At 33.8% G+C, this 14965-nt stretch overlaps 2 protein-coding genes across 2 annotated transcripts; both read left to right on the top strand.

Moving 5' to 3' along the window:
* Positions 1-4564: 4564 nt before the first annotated feature.
* Positions 4565-5521, top strand: LOC105709320 (olfactory receptor 5T2-like). Its single transcript, XM_021676345.2, has one exon. The coding sequence runs from the start codon at positions 4565-4567 to the stop codon at positions 5519-5521; it is 957 nt and encodes a 318-aa protein (XP_021532020.2).
* A 7979-nt stretch (positions 5522-13500) lies between these two features.
* Positions 13501-14448, top strand: LOC105709332 (olfactory receptor 8J2). The gene has a single exon (XM_012441206.1). It carries the CDS (start codon positions 13501-13503, stop codon positions 14446-14448), a length of 948 nt encoding a protein of 315 aa, XP_012296629.1.
* The last annotated feature ends 517 nt before the right edge of the window (positions 14449-14965 follow it).

Below are 14965 nucleotides of genomic sequence, written 5' to 3'. Positions count from 1 at the left end.
CAATAAACACGGACTACATATATCTCTTCCAAATCCTGATTTAAAATATTTTGGATAAATACCCAGATATCGAATTGTAACTGTGAAATGGAGTTTTGCTGCTTGCTGCACAGACAAAATCAATGTACTGAGACCATGGCATTGCAGTAAAGAAAAAAGTGGAAAAACAAATATCTTCTCCTTCATAAGTGGGAGCTAAACTATGAGGATGAAAAGATCTAAGAATAAGCAAAAGAGATGAGGCTGGCCACACCATGTGGGAGAGGCAGTTATTACTCATATCAATCCCCTTGAAGTCTTCAAAATTAGGAGCTTTTCAAAGATAAGTTGATGGGCAGAAGCCTAGGATATGAGTATTGCTGATCAGTTTGGGATGTAATCATAGGGATGTGGAAAATGGTCCTAATGCGGTGGGTCTGCTTCTGGTTGGGGACCACATGACTGGTTGAGTCAGAGGTCCAGATGGTGCCATACAGCCATCAGATATACAAAAACTTGAAAATAATCTCAAAATGCCAATCTTAGGTTATACGATAGTGATATTATCTGTAGGAATAATTGGGGAAGTTTCAAATCTTGTGACTTCCAGGAAAAAAAATTTCTGGTAATCATTTTACTAAGTCTATATCTTAGAAGAACTCAGACTCCTGTCATCCTCTTAACTTGGTAATCTTTGATTAATTTTACAAGGGTAGTTTAGTTTTTATAAAGGAATGTTATCATTTAAACTATAAAGTAAATTTCTCCCAAAGTTAGTTTAGCCCATGCCCAGAAATAAGCAAAGATAGCCAGTCTGTGAGGATAGAAGCAAGATGGAGTCAGTCATGGCAGATTTCTCTTACTGTCAAAATTTTGCAAAGGTGGTTTCAGAATTGCAGGATTTTATAGTAGTCCTATTTTTAATGTTTTGAGGAACTTCCAAATTGTTTTCAGTCATGACTGCACTGTTATACACTCTCATCAACAGTATACCAGGACTCCAATTTCTCCACATTCTCATATATATATACATATATATATGTGTGTATATGTGATATATTATTGTGGTATTGATATATTATTGTCATTTTGATCTTCAATAATTAAAGTCTCCATACTACCCAAAGGGATATTCAGATTCAATGTATTTCCTGCAGAATCTTAGTGCTAGTTTTTACAGAAATTGGAAAAAAATCCTATAATTTATGTGCAATTACAAACGACTTTAAATAGCCAAAGGAATTGTGAGAAGGAAAAACAAAGCTGGAGGCATCATACTTTCTGATTTCGACTCTATTACAAGACTACAGTAATTAAATAGCATGGTACTAGAATCAAGACAATCATATAGTCCAACAAAACAGGATAGGGAGCCTGGAAATAATCCCATATGTATGTAGTCAAATGATCATTCACAAAGCTGCCAAGAATACATAAAGGAAAAATGATTATCCCATCAACAAATGGTGCTAGGAAAAATTGAATATGCATATGCAAAATAATGAAATTGGACCCATGTCTTATACCATATTAAAAAAAAAACTCAAAATGGATTAAAAATTTAAACATAAAACCCGAAACTATAATTTCTAGAAGAAAACAAAAGAAAAATCTTCAGAGCCTTAGGCTTAGGAATGACTTGTTGGATATGACATAAAAAGCCAAGCAACATCATAAAAAGCCAAGCAACAAAACCAAAATTAGACAAGAAAGACTACATCAAAGTCAAAACCTTCTGCACAGCGAAGAAAACAATCAGCCAAGCACAAAGGCAGCCCACAAAATAGGAGTAAATATTTGTAAATGATATATCTAATAGGGGATTGACATCAAAATATATAAACTCAATGGCAACAGTAACACTAATCTTATTTTAAAATAGGCAAAGGACTCAAACACAGTTTTTTCCCAAGAAGACATTCAAATGGCCGACAGTTGTATGAAAAGATGTTCAACATCAGTAGTCATCAGGGAAATGCAAATCTGAAACATTTTAAATCAGAGGCCAAATAACTGTATTCATGCAATGAGTAGCAGCATGCAGTGCCTTATTCCAGAATCATTTACTTTTGATTATTAAGTAAATCATCATGTTGCTATTTTGAAACAGGAGATAATTGGGGCATATTCCTCTTGGGACATGGCCTGTAGATTTCATCAACGGTTGATTACAAAGATATAAACAATCTAAATTGGTCATATTCATAGAGTACCTAAAACTGCATTTGTTGTTCCACAGGTAAGAGAAAATTTCAGATAATTTCAAGAATATTTTAGCAGCTAGAACCTACAATGTCAAAAGAAACTATGTTGTTTTGGTACTAACTGTTTAGGTACTAAACACCAACAATGAAACACTTCAGTTCTGGACTGTTGCATATGTGAATCAAGTGTATTCATTAAAATATGATTTATTTAGTGTTATGTCTAAGAATTAAAAACCAACACTTACTAGAAAACAAGAAAAAATAGAAAATATTGAGTTTGTACTTGTAGAGATAAATAACAGAGCTCCTAATAGAGTGTATGCTTTAATTTTTCTGATAGATAAAGATAGTTCAAAGTAAGATCATGAATTTATCAATAAATATCCATAAAGGACAAAACATTTGAGATATTCATTTATGTGGGGTCTTATATTTTGAGGTAATAAGGAAAACAATCAATAATTATTTTAAATTTGTTTTCTGAAGTTTCATCTAGAAGTCATTTCAGATTATTTCTTATTTTATGTTTCTCTAGATTTAATGGTTTAAAAAATACAAATACATCGAGAATCATGTTTTGCTTTATCTTTATTTCCCTGAGGTCAGCAGAAGGGTAGGAAGAAGAATGTTCCAGTTGCAGAATGAAGCCATGTATAATTTGAGGCCATGAAAAAATGTAAAACTTTCATGTGTAATGAGAGAAACGTGGGATTGAATCTTGGCTCTGGAAATTATTAGCTATGAAAGTTGCTATAAAGGTGAAATAGGTAATGTGCACAAAAACTCTGTTCTTGCAGCAAGTGCTAAATAAATGACTATTATTTAGCAAACTTAGTGTTTCATCATTACATTCATGATATTTGAAGTTTTCTGCCTTCCATTAAAATTTGATTCATAGAAATAGACTTACATTAATTTTAAAAGTTGATTCTATATTATTAAATCTTCAAGAATCATAGTCATATTCTCTTTGTAACTCTGAATCTTTGACTCTGTGCTAATATTAACTTAGTTTTTACCCAATATAACTTCTTTTGACATCTAGTAGAAATACCTGTCTCAAGAGAAAGTTAGTTCACGTTATCTTATTTGAACAAAGCAAAATTAAGACAACTGCAATGCAGGAAATGGGATCGTGGTAATTTGAATGCTTATTTTTGACATAAAATGATCAAATAATTCACAAAACTTCTTCATTCTCCAAAGAATAATTCAGAGATATTTGAGTGAGCAGATGAAAGAAATCGTAATTGTTCATTGGATTTAAAATCTTGATAGAATACTCTGTACAACCAACCTAAATCAGCCTATTCTATAATCAAAGTTATTTTACATATTCAATTTTATTAATGTACTTTTCCTTCAACATTTACTCCAGTCTTGTAAAATAACTATTAATATTCTCATTCTATACATAAATAGACTATAGCAATCATTTTGCACAATTACTAAAAGTTCTAAAATTCTGGCATTGTATTGCAATGCTCTGTCCCTTGATACACTATCTTGTGTGTTTGGATGCCAGAGGATTTTTTTTTATTGTACTTTAGGCTCTGGGGTATGTGTGCAGATCATGCAGTATTGTTGCATAGGTACGTACATGGCAAGGTGGTTTGCTATCTCCATCCCCCTGTCACCTATATCTGACATTTCTCCCCATGTTACCCCTCCCCAACCTCCCCACCCCCTGCTGTTCCTCCCCCTGCAGTGTGTGATGCTCCCCTCCTTGTGTCCATGTGTTCTCATTGTTCAACACCTGCCTATGAGTGAGAACATGCCGTGTTTGACTTTCTGTTCTTGTGCCAGTTTGCTGAGAATGATGGTTTCCAGCTTCATCCATATCCCTGCAAAGCACATGAACTCATTCCTTTTTATGGCTGCATAGTATTCCATGGTGTATATGTGCCACATTTTCTTTGTCCAATCTATCTGATTCCAGGTCTTTGCTGTTATAAACAGTGCTACAATGAACATACACTTGCATGTGTCTTTATAATAGAACGATTTATAATCCTTTGGGAGTATTTTTAAGCCACTCTTTTTTGTGTATTTTAATATTATTTAATATGAAAACAGCTAATGCAATTCAATGGTATGTTAACCAGTAGACCTGATGATTTTAGAAACAGAGTAAGTCCAGCCAACTAATGAACGTCCATTTCTTCCCTTTGATTCTGCAGTGAGTGGCATGAACATATGACTGACCAGTCTGTCACTTTCCTTTGATTCACTACTAGAAAATTATGCACTGCTGAAAATATATTGCACAGTATATACAAGGGCACAGTTATCCTTTGAGTTATGGTTTTGTTCATTCTTTTTGTCATAATATGAACTGTAATTTTGTTAATATCTTCAACTATGTTCTAGATTTCAACATGAAGAATGTCACTCTAGTTGACATATTTGTACTGAAGGGCTTCACAGACAATCTTGAACTACAGATCATCTTCTTCTTCCTGTTTCTAGCAATCTACCTCTTAACTCTCATGGGAAATTTAGGACTGATTGTACTGGTCATTGGGGATTCCCAGCTCCACAACCCCATGTACTATTTTCTTAGTGTTTTATCTTTCTTGGATGCCTGCTATTCTACAGTTGTCACTCCAAAAATGTTGGTCAGTTTTCTGACAAAAAATAAATCCATTTCATTCCTTGGATGTGCAACACAGATGCTTCTCTTTATTACTTTTGGAACCACAGAATGCTTTCTCTTGGCTGCAATGGCTTATGATCGCTATGTAGCCATCTACAACCCGCTCCTGTATTCAGTGAACATGTCACCCAGAGTCTACGTGCCACTCATCACTGCTTCCTACATTGCTGGCATTCTGCATGCTACTATACATACGGTGGCTACATTTAGCCTGTCCTTCTGTGGATCCAATGAAATTCGGCATGTTTTCTGTGATATCCCTCCTCTCCTGGCTATTTCTTGTTCTGACACGCACACAAACCAGCTTCTACTCGTCTACTTTGTGGGCTCTATTGAGATAGTCACTATCCTGATTGTCCTGATCTCCTACTTTTTCATTCTGTTGGCCATTCTGAAGTTGCATTCTGCTGAAGGGAGGAGAAAAGTCTTCTCCACCTGTGGGGCTCACCTAACTGGAGTGTCAATTTATCATGGGACAATCCTCTTCATGTATGTGAGACCAAGTTCCAGCTATGTTTTGGAGCATGACATGATAGTGTCGATATTTTATACCATTGTGATTCCTATGCTGAATCCCATCATCTACAGTTTGAGGAACAAAGATGTAAAAGAGGCAATGAAACAAATGTTTGGAAAAAACCAGGTTATCAATAAAGTATACTTTCATACTAAAAAATAGATTTAAAAAAGTTCAGAGTGATACTCTGTACCTCAGTACCAAGAGCGTGTCATTGTGGTGTTATGATATATGCTGGCTTTCATCCAGAATTCCCATAACCCTTGTTATAGTCTTTTGTTATAATGTTGAGTGTGTTAGGCATCAGGGGCCTTTTACCTTCTCCTGCCCTCCTTTCACTTGCCCCAAGGCAGGATTCCAATGTTTACCATACTGATTGTGAGTCTTAAGACTCTCCCATGAGAGAGTACCACCCTATGCCCTGGGGGAAGGAATGCTGATGCCTTGAAGCTTCCATAAAACCTAGGAGGATAGGATTCAGTGAGCTTTTGGATAGCAGAACAGGTGCAAGTTCCTAGAGAGTGGCAAGGTCAGGGAGGGTATGGAAGCTCTGCACCCCTTTTCTTATACCTTGCTCTACACATCCCTTCATCTGTATCCTTTGCAATATCCTGTATCATAAGCAAGTAATATGTTTCCCTGAGTTTTGTGAGCTGCTTCAGTAATTTAATGATACCCAAAGAGGGGGTCATGGAAGCTCCAACTTGAAGCTGGTTGGTCAGAAGTTCCAGAGACCTGGACTTGTGATATCCCTTCTCTCCTTGCTATTTCTTGTCTGAAACTCACAGAAACCAGCCTCTATTTCAAGTGTTGTTGGGAGGCAGTTTTGAGGACCGAACCTTCAACCTATGGGATCTCCAGGTAAATAGTGTTGCAAATGAATTAGAAGAAACCAAGTTTGTGTCTACTGCGTGGTGTGGGAGGAAGAAATCCCCACACATTTGGTCACTGAAGTTGTTGATGATTATTGTGGTATGACAGTAGAGGAAAAGCCTGGTTAGCAAGAGTTTTCCCTAGACAATAATGAAAATGTTTAGTTTATTAGTGTAATTCTGTTTTTTTCTTGAATGTTTTAAAATAAAGGTCATAGGTGACCCTGTACCTATGCTGTTCTTACATGTAGAAAAATCTGTTATCTATTTTCTTTTTACTATGTTTAGATATTGATATATGTACACACGTATTTTGCATATGCATACATGTACATGTATTCGTGTATAGATGTACATATATGCTAATAGTAATTGATATACACAAAAATGCACATTCACAGGCATTTATGTATGTAATCTTTACTTAAATATGTATATTATTTTCTTTCATCTCCATATAAGAAATATTTTGCTAAAATGTGATTAATACATTTAAATCACACTTCAAATATACAAATATAGAGCATCACCTCCCACAAATATTTTTACCCAATACCTCTGGATTTATTTTCTCCTATTTGGAGGCTGTCTCCTCTCATACTACATGGTTCTTTCCTTCAAAAGTCAAAATTAAGTTATGGTCATTGATATTCATCATATGTGCATACCAAATCATGCAAATGAGGACAGCCCCTGTGTGCATGCATGTATGTGTGTGTGTGTGTGCTTGTGTGTATGTATGATTTAGAAGAGATGTTTAAATACCACAAAATCAGAAAGATTGTTAAATTTTGTTCTTTAAAAATTGTAAAGTCTGCATGATAAAAAAGTACAAAAAATATAAGAAAAGGCCAAGCTACAGACTTGGGAAAATAGAAACAATTATCCATTTGTTGAATTAATTCATAATAAAGTTTATAGCACAATACATAAGATATACATAGAGAAAATTTGTAAAGAATGAAACCTCTTATGGACAATGTATATAGATCAATAATGATCTAGAAAATGTAAACATTAAATGATAGAAAACAGTCAAACACTTTTGGGCAATTTGCTAGCAAATAGAAACTAAGGTGAGTTTACTAAATTTGAAACTTCTATAAACTAAAAGCTTTCATGAACTAATTAAACAATTTCAATTTATATATCAGACACAATTTATTATCAAGAATACACAACAGTTACCAGTTACGTGGGTGAAAAAAAATTTCGGACTTAATTTAAAAAGACACACAACATGTAAAATTATATCTAAACTCATTTAAAAATAATACATTGAGGCAAAATTCCCATGTGATAAAATTAACTATTTAATGGAATAATTCAGTGGCAATTATTACATTCACAATGTTGTGTAACCAGCACCTCTGTCTAGCTCCAGAACACTTCCATCACTATGAAGTACACCATAAGTAGTTTCTCCCCAGTTCTCACTTACTCCAGCCCCCGACAGTCTGTACTCCATCTCTGTATTTTCCTATTCTGGCTATTTTCTATAAAGAAATCATAGAAAAGGTGACCTTTCTTTCACTTAGCATAATGTTTTCAAAAATTATTTGAAAACATTTCATGCCTGTTGTAGCGTGAGTTGATTTTTCATTTATGTTATTTTATTTTATTTTATTATTTTTTAAGACGAAGTCTTGCTCTGTTGCCAGGCTAGAATGCAGCGGCAGGATCTCAGCTCACTGTAACCTCTATCCCTAGTTAGAGCAATTCTCCTGCCTCAGCCTCCTAAGTAGCTAGGATTATAGGTATGTGCCACCTCGCCCAGCTAGTTTTTATATTTTTAGTAGATATGGGGTTTCACTATGTTGTTCAGGATGGTCTCAATCTGCTGACCTCATGATTTGCCTGCCTTGGCTTTCCAAAGTGCTGGTATTTCATTGTAATTCTTATTTACAATTCTCTTAATAACTAATGTTGAGTAACTTTCATGTGTTTATTGGGCATTTGTTTGTCTCTCTGGAGAAAATTTTATTCAAGTACGTTTGTCATTTTTAAGTAGACTACTAAGGTTATTTGACTCCTTAATGTTCAGTTGTAGTTTTTTGACGTATTCTAGTTATCCAATACCTATTAAATGAATTTGAAGATATTTTCTTCTACTATTTAGGTTGTCTTTTCACTATCTTGATAATGTCCTATGACGAAAAAATATTTTTAATTTTGATGAAGTTTGATTGATCTATTTTTTTTTATTGTTACTTGTAGCTTGGGTATAATGTTTAGAAATCTATTGCCAAACACAGAGAAGGTCATAAAGACTATCTCTCATATTGTCTTCTGAGAGTTTTATAATTTTACTCTTGTATTTAGGGTGTTGATGTGAAGTTAATTTTTGTGTAAAATTAGATGTAGTGGTTCTACTTCATTATTTTGTGTGTGATTATCAGTTGTCTAGTAGACTAAGTGTATTTTTAATTATTGTTTAAAAGTTCAAAGTAAAATTTTAATGATATTTCATTATTTCCTTTTACTTAGCAAAATGGGAGCTTCCTGGCATGATTAAAACTGCTGGAGGTCTGAGTAGAAAAATACTACCAATTTTTTCTTGGCTATATGAACGTTAAATATTTACAAAGGTAAATATTAAGATATGTTATAAATAGAAATACTAAAACATTTTTGTTGAATTGACTAGATTTGAAAATATTGACACTATATGGCCTAGTAATTTCCAAGTGTCATCCAAGTGTACAGACTTGATAGAATATTGTATGAGAGAAAAATGAGGACTGAAAAAGATGTGAATTACATTATTTCATGTAATATAGAAGACACAACACAACTAAATTTTTTATCTAGTTTAAATGCATAAACAAATCTATATCAAGATATTTAAATAAAATAACATTATTCCAAGAAAAAATAAGTCAATCAAAAATTATATAAACATCATAAATTCACTTATGTAAATTTAAAACTACATAACTAGAAATGATACATATCATTTATATACCAAAAATACAATAGTAAATTGATTTTATTTTAAAAACTGGATAGTATTTATTAACCTTAAAAACATTGTGTTAAGTAAAATAAGTCAGTCCCAGGAGGACCAATACTCTATGATGCCACTTATATAAGGTATGCAAAATAATAAAATGCATAAAAGCACAGAGGAGAATTGGAGTTTCCAGGTGCTGGTGCAAGGGGGCAGGCATAAATGGAGAGTTATCATAAAACAGGTATAGCATTTCAGTCATGCCAGAGGATTAAGTTCCAGAGATGTCCTGTATTTCTCTATTTTTTGTTATTGTTACCCCTATAGGTAAGACTGCTGCAATGTATAGTTCCAACTTTTTAAGATGATAGATCTCATGGTAAGTGTTCTTAAAAATATAAAGGCTTGAAAAGAGAATAAAAGGTTGTGATAGTCAAAAGTGGTTAATTCTGAATAAAATGGAAGAAATGGAAATGGGAGAAGTTGGATAAGTGAAAATTAGATTGTATTTAATGATGCATTATTTTAAAATAATAAGCATATGATATAAAACTATTGATTAATTTGAGAGAAATATAGTGTCTAGAAGGTAATTATAGACATAACTTTTGCACCTACAATGCTTACAGACTAGAAAATTCCACACAAAAAGTAAAAAAAAAAAAAAATGCTATCAGTATTTAATTATGATGCTTCTATATGCTTTGAGGGAAGATCACAGGCTAATATAAAAAACATATTTTCCATCCAAATAATTTTAATCACTAGAAATAAGACCAAATATATGATGAGTGTAAGAAAAATTTTAATTAATACTTCTCCTTGTCACATTAAGAAATCAATTAAAAAATTGATATTCATTTTTTATAATCACTCTTTCACATGTTAAATTTATGTTTTATGTCACCTGGTTTTTTCTTTTTTACTTATTTGCAGGAGTTGCTCTTGATGCAGAATGGGGGCTTTACATTTAGTTCTGTTCCCAATATTCATATTAAAATTGACCATTGGAAACAGAATTCTGTGCTGCTTTCTAACTATTAATTTTTTTAATCCCAGGGCCAACAGCATCAATTCCCCATTTATACATTGCATTCTTTTTTTATTCAATGGGATTATCTAAGTGAGTCCCTAGGCAATCTCCACATTTTCACTCTTTGGGTAAAGTTTTGAGTGGAATCTTGGCTAAGGAATGTTGGTTGTCTTTCTTTCTCTGGGGAATCAGATTTTTATTTGGAAAGTCTTATTGTCATGCTTGGGGACTGGGACCTAGAAACAAGCATATTCAGTATGAAGGCTTTCAGAAACTTCAGAAGCTTAAAACACTCCAGCATGCTTTGAGCGGGAGCCTTGGGTCTGGGCCTCACCAGATATCTCTACACGGGTAGGTTACACCAAATATTTTACTTCTTACTAAGCTTCATGTAAGAATCAATTATCTTTGAGGATTTAACCCAGATTTAAATCAGACTCAGGACTGAAATGATATCTTTTGTCTTCTGTTCCAAGTAACTCAAATATCTGCCCACTGATTTCTTAGTGGAAGTCACAGTAATATAACATAAACAGTAGTATCCAGCATCTCTCCTGATAAACTAGACTGCTTGAACATTTATACCAAATAATGAATAGTCATTATGGTTAGTATATTCCACCTTAATATGAGTAATGATTTTTTTCTGCCTTAGAACTGAGATGTTTAGAGAGAACTCTATATCATAAGGGAAGTGTCATAAGTGTCTCCAATGCATATGATTTGATGTTTCAAAGAAGGGCTTTCAAAAATACTTGAACTAATAAAAATGAGCTTTTTCTTCTTGCATTTCCTGGGGTGAAAAATCCTAGGATGAAAACATTCCCTGGTACTAATAATCAATCTTTCTGATGGACACCAAAAACTCATGTTGAAATTCAGTGCTTGTCTCAAATCAGACCCATGTCTTAACAAGTGTAACACAAATTCCACAATTAGATATCAATGAAATATAGTCACGAAATCATCTCAGAAGCTATTTAAGAGTTAATTTGCAACATGATACCTTAACCAAAGGGTGACACTTTTCAAAGAGAAATGTATTAAAATTAATAACATTAGGTATATTTTTATGTTGAGATTCATAATATTGGAAGACCTATAAAATATTTCTTTTCAAAAACTAATGTAAAAAACCTTTTGTGAAAAATTATAGTAGCCTTTAATAGGAAAATTCTAACTCAAAAATATTCCAGAAAAAGAAAACCCAACAGGAGAAAACTGGATCTGTTCTAAGGGCTCTTTATGTCAAGGGCATATACTTGCTGAAAAAAAAAGCAACTCCAGCTCTGCCTCAGCCATGCTTCAGAAGAGGAGAAATTAATAATAAGTAAAGATATTAAATATTTGTAAATTTTCTTCCTTTCCTAAGCTAATTGCACAAATTCAGAGTAGCCAATAAATAATTGCTGTTGTTCATGATGTTGTTTTTGTTGCTAAATGAAGGATATCTATGGAATGCACTTCAGAATGAACAATGCATTGAGTTGCTTTGTGTGCAGCAACCAAACAGGAAATATTTTGATCAAAGTAATTGTTAGCACAATGTTTTACATCATAAGCTTCCCTGCTTATAAGACATACAGTTATTTTTAGGTGCAGTGGCAAGAAGCAAAAGATAGAGAATAAATGCTACACATAATCAGATCAGTTTCTCAGCCTCAAATTTGATGTATTTAATAATGTATCAGAACAAAGAAACACTGAAGATTTAAGAGACAATCTGATTGCAAGACAGCGTGTTTTATTCGTTAAAAAAGTAGGTAGGTATTGTGTGTTCCAGCTTTTAAAAAAATTTGCAGTACCATAATTAATTTGCTATTTCTGTATCAATTGTAAAAACACTCAGTAAGGTAGAATGAATTATCAGAACTGAAATAGGAACTTGAATCAAAAATTATTCAAAGCATGCTAATAACAAAAACTGAAGGTAATATCCATTTTGCATTCACTTAGTACCAGGCGCTGTAAAAACAAATCTATTTATGTGCATTATCTCATTTAACTCACCTAGCTATTAATTGGTAGACTAACGCAAACCAAGCAATCACATAAACAAAATCACAAAAACAAAATCATAAAACCACGAAGTTTAGACCAATGTCTTACATAGTCTTTTTGAGTTGTTTTACTTCACTGAGACTCAATTTTTTTATTAGACCTGAAAATAATTACCATCTACCTATATTCTAGGGTACTCCTGCAGAACGAGATAACTATTTCAAAATTTCTAGCATAATTCTCTCACTTTCTAAATAAATATTAATAGTCTTCCCCACTTGTTTTTCTATACAAGTATAATAAATCAAGGGTATCAAACTTTAACAAATAAAAGTTGTAAGTAACAAGAATTAAAAAAAACAGCTTTTAACAATTTAAAATGAAAATGTATAAGCTAGAAATGGAAGGGAGAGTAGGACTTCTGGAACAAAATAGTAGAGAAGAGTCTGAGTAAGAGAAGTCATAATGATAGGACAGGACCAGCCCATTTAGTGGAAGTAATGAAATGTGATTAAGTAAAGAGGATTCTGACTTTCAGAATTACACTCAGAAGGAACAATATTGAGGTGTAGGCCTACTTCTGCGCAGCTAATGCAACATTATGTAGTAGAAACTGATAAAGTAAAATCCAGAATACTCAAAATGTTTCCCACAGAAACTTTGAAGTTCCCAAGGGTTATTGATGACAAGGTATGAGCTAGAAAAGTCACCAGCAGAAGCTAACAAAAAGATAACTAGTTAACTGGTGGTCACTCTGTCTCACCAGTTTTTTAAAGACTGCTCTCTCTTATCATTCGAAATACAAACAGAAACACACAAATAAAAATTGTAAGTAATAAAATTACATGTGTATATATGTGTATATATATTCATCAATATCAAATACTAATATGTGCATATAATATATGTGAATATACATTAATATCAACTGCATATATATTCATCCAGTATCATATGCTAATATAGTTGATATATGTGTAATAATAAGACATATCACAAAATAAATAAATATGTATTCACTCAATATAAACTATATCCAATAGTGAATACATAAATGGCTTGTCAAGACGGCTTTAAGACTCTTGTCTGGTGAATTTTTGTTTCTGAAGTTTATGAAACATGGGGAGAAAAACAATTAGGTTCTGAAACTTTTAAGGGTTTCTCAAAAAATATAAACTGATTGCAAATGAAATATTTAACCACCTAGTGTCTAATAGAAACATCAATTTTATTATCCACTAATTTATTTCAAATTTTCAGATAAAAGATGAGGGCAACAATATAAATGGCTTCAGGAAATCTCACATGGGTGACGGAGTTTATTCTTGTGGGAGTCTCAGACGATCCGGAGCTCCAGATTCCCCTCTTCCTGGTCTTTCTGGTGCTTTATGTGCTGACCGTGGCAGGGAACCTGGGTATCATCACCCTCACCAGTGTTGACCCTCAACTTCAAACACCCATGTACTATTTCCTCCGACACTTGGCTATCATCAATCTTTGCAATTCTACTGTCATTGCCCCGAAAATGTTGGTTAACTTCCTGGTTACCAAGAAAATCATATCTTACTACGGATGTGCAACCCAACTGGGTGGATTCTTGGTTTTCATTGTGGCTGAGATTTTCATGCTGGCTGCAATGGCCTATGACCGCTACGTGGCTGTTTGCAACCCTCTACTCTACGCGGTAGTGGTGTCTCCAAAGCTGTGTTGTCTGCTGGTGTCCCTCACATACCTTCAGAGTCTTATCACAGCAGTGACTGTCTCTTCATGTGTGTTCTCTGTGTCATACTGTTCTTCCAACATCATCAACCATTTTTACTGTGACAATGTCCCTTTGCTAGCACTGTCCTGTTCTGATACTTACATTCCAGAAACAGCAGTATTTACCTTTTCAGGAACCAACTTGTTTTTCTCCATGACTATTGTCATAATATCCTACTTCAACATTGTTGTTACCATTTTGAGGATACATTCCACAGAAGGACGACAGAAAGCCTTTTCCACGTGTGCTTCTCACATGACAGCTGTGGTTGTGTTCTATGGGACTCTCCTTTTCATGTATTTACAACCAAGGACTAATCACTCATTAGATACTGACGAAATGGCCTCGGTCTTCTACACCCTGGTGATACCAATGTTGAACCCCCTAATTTACAGCCTCAGGAACAAGACCGTGAAGGATGCACTAAAGAGGTTCCTAGAAAACCCATGCCGATCACTCAAACTAATGTAAATTTAAAACTAAAACTATATTCCTTCAGTGCTTTTCATTTTTTTTGAAAATTGTTTGTTTTTTTTTAATGTGGCAAGAAATCGTTAGAAATTCCATTTATTTCAGTGGGATATGTTTAATTGTTGTTATGTCAACCTCACATACCCACACAAGAAAACAATGTCAATGTGAAATAAAGGTAGTGTATGAAAATGAACTATAGTTATAACATTTTCAGGAAGGTTAGAAACATACCTAATCTGAGGACTGTGTGATTCAGATCAGTTCAGATCAGCACATTAACCTACATGTGCAGATCAAACAAAATGTTAAATTAGACATGTAGAAAGAACCAGAAGTAAATTCCCCTAAAAAGACATGCCTCAGAGATAGAGTTAAGCCTGCCTTATCCAAATCAGATTCCTAATAAGTTCAAGAGCTTCTACCAAAAAGAGGGAGGCTCAGCCTCAGAAAAGACTCATGAGGATGAAGCTGTGGTGGTGGAGAGCTCAAAGGGCTCAAGTGAGTACTGCACACA

This window comes from Aotus nancymaae, unplaced genomic scaffold (assembly GCF_030222135.1).
Source record: "Aotus nancymaae isolate 86718 unplaced genomic scaffold, 86718_ANA_hifiasm-v0.15.2.pri h1tg000059l, whole genome shotgun sequence".
Lineage (NCBI taxonomy): Eukaryota > Metazoa > Chordata > Mammalia > Primates > Aotidae > Aotus > Aotus nancymaae.
Note: the sequence above shows the minus strand (reverse complement) of the source record. Positions and strands in the feature narration are given on the sequence as shown.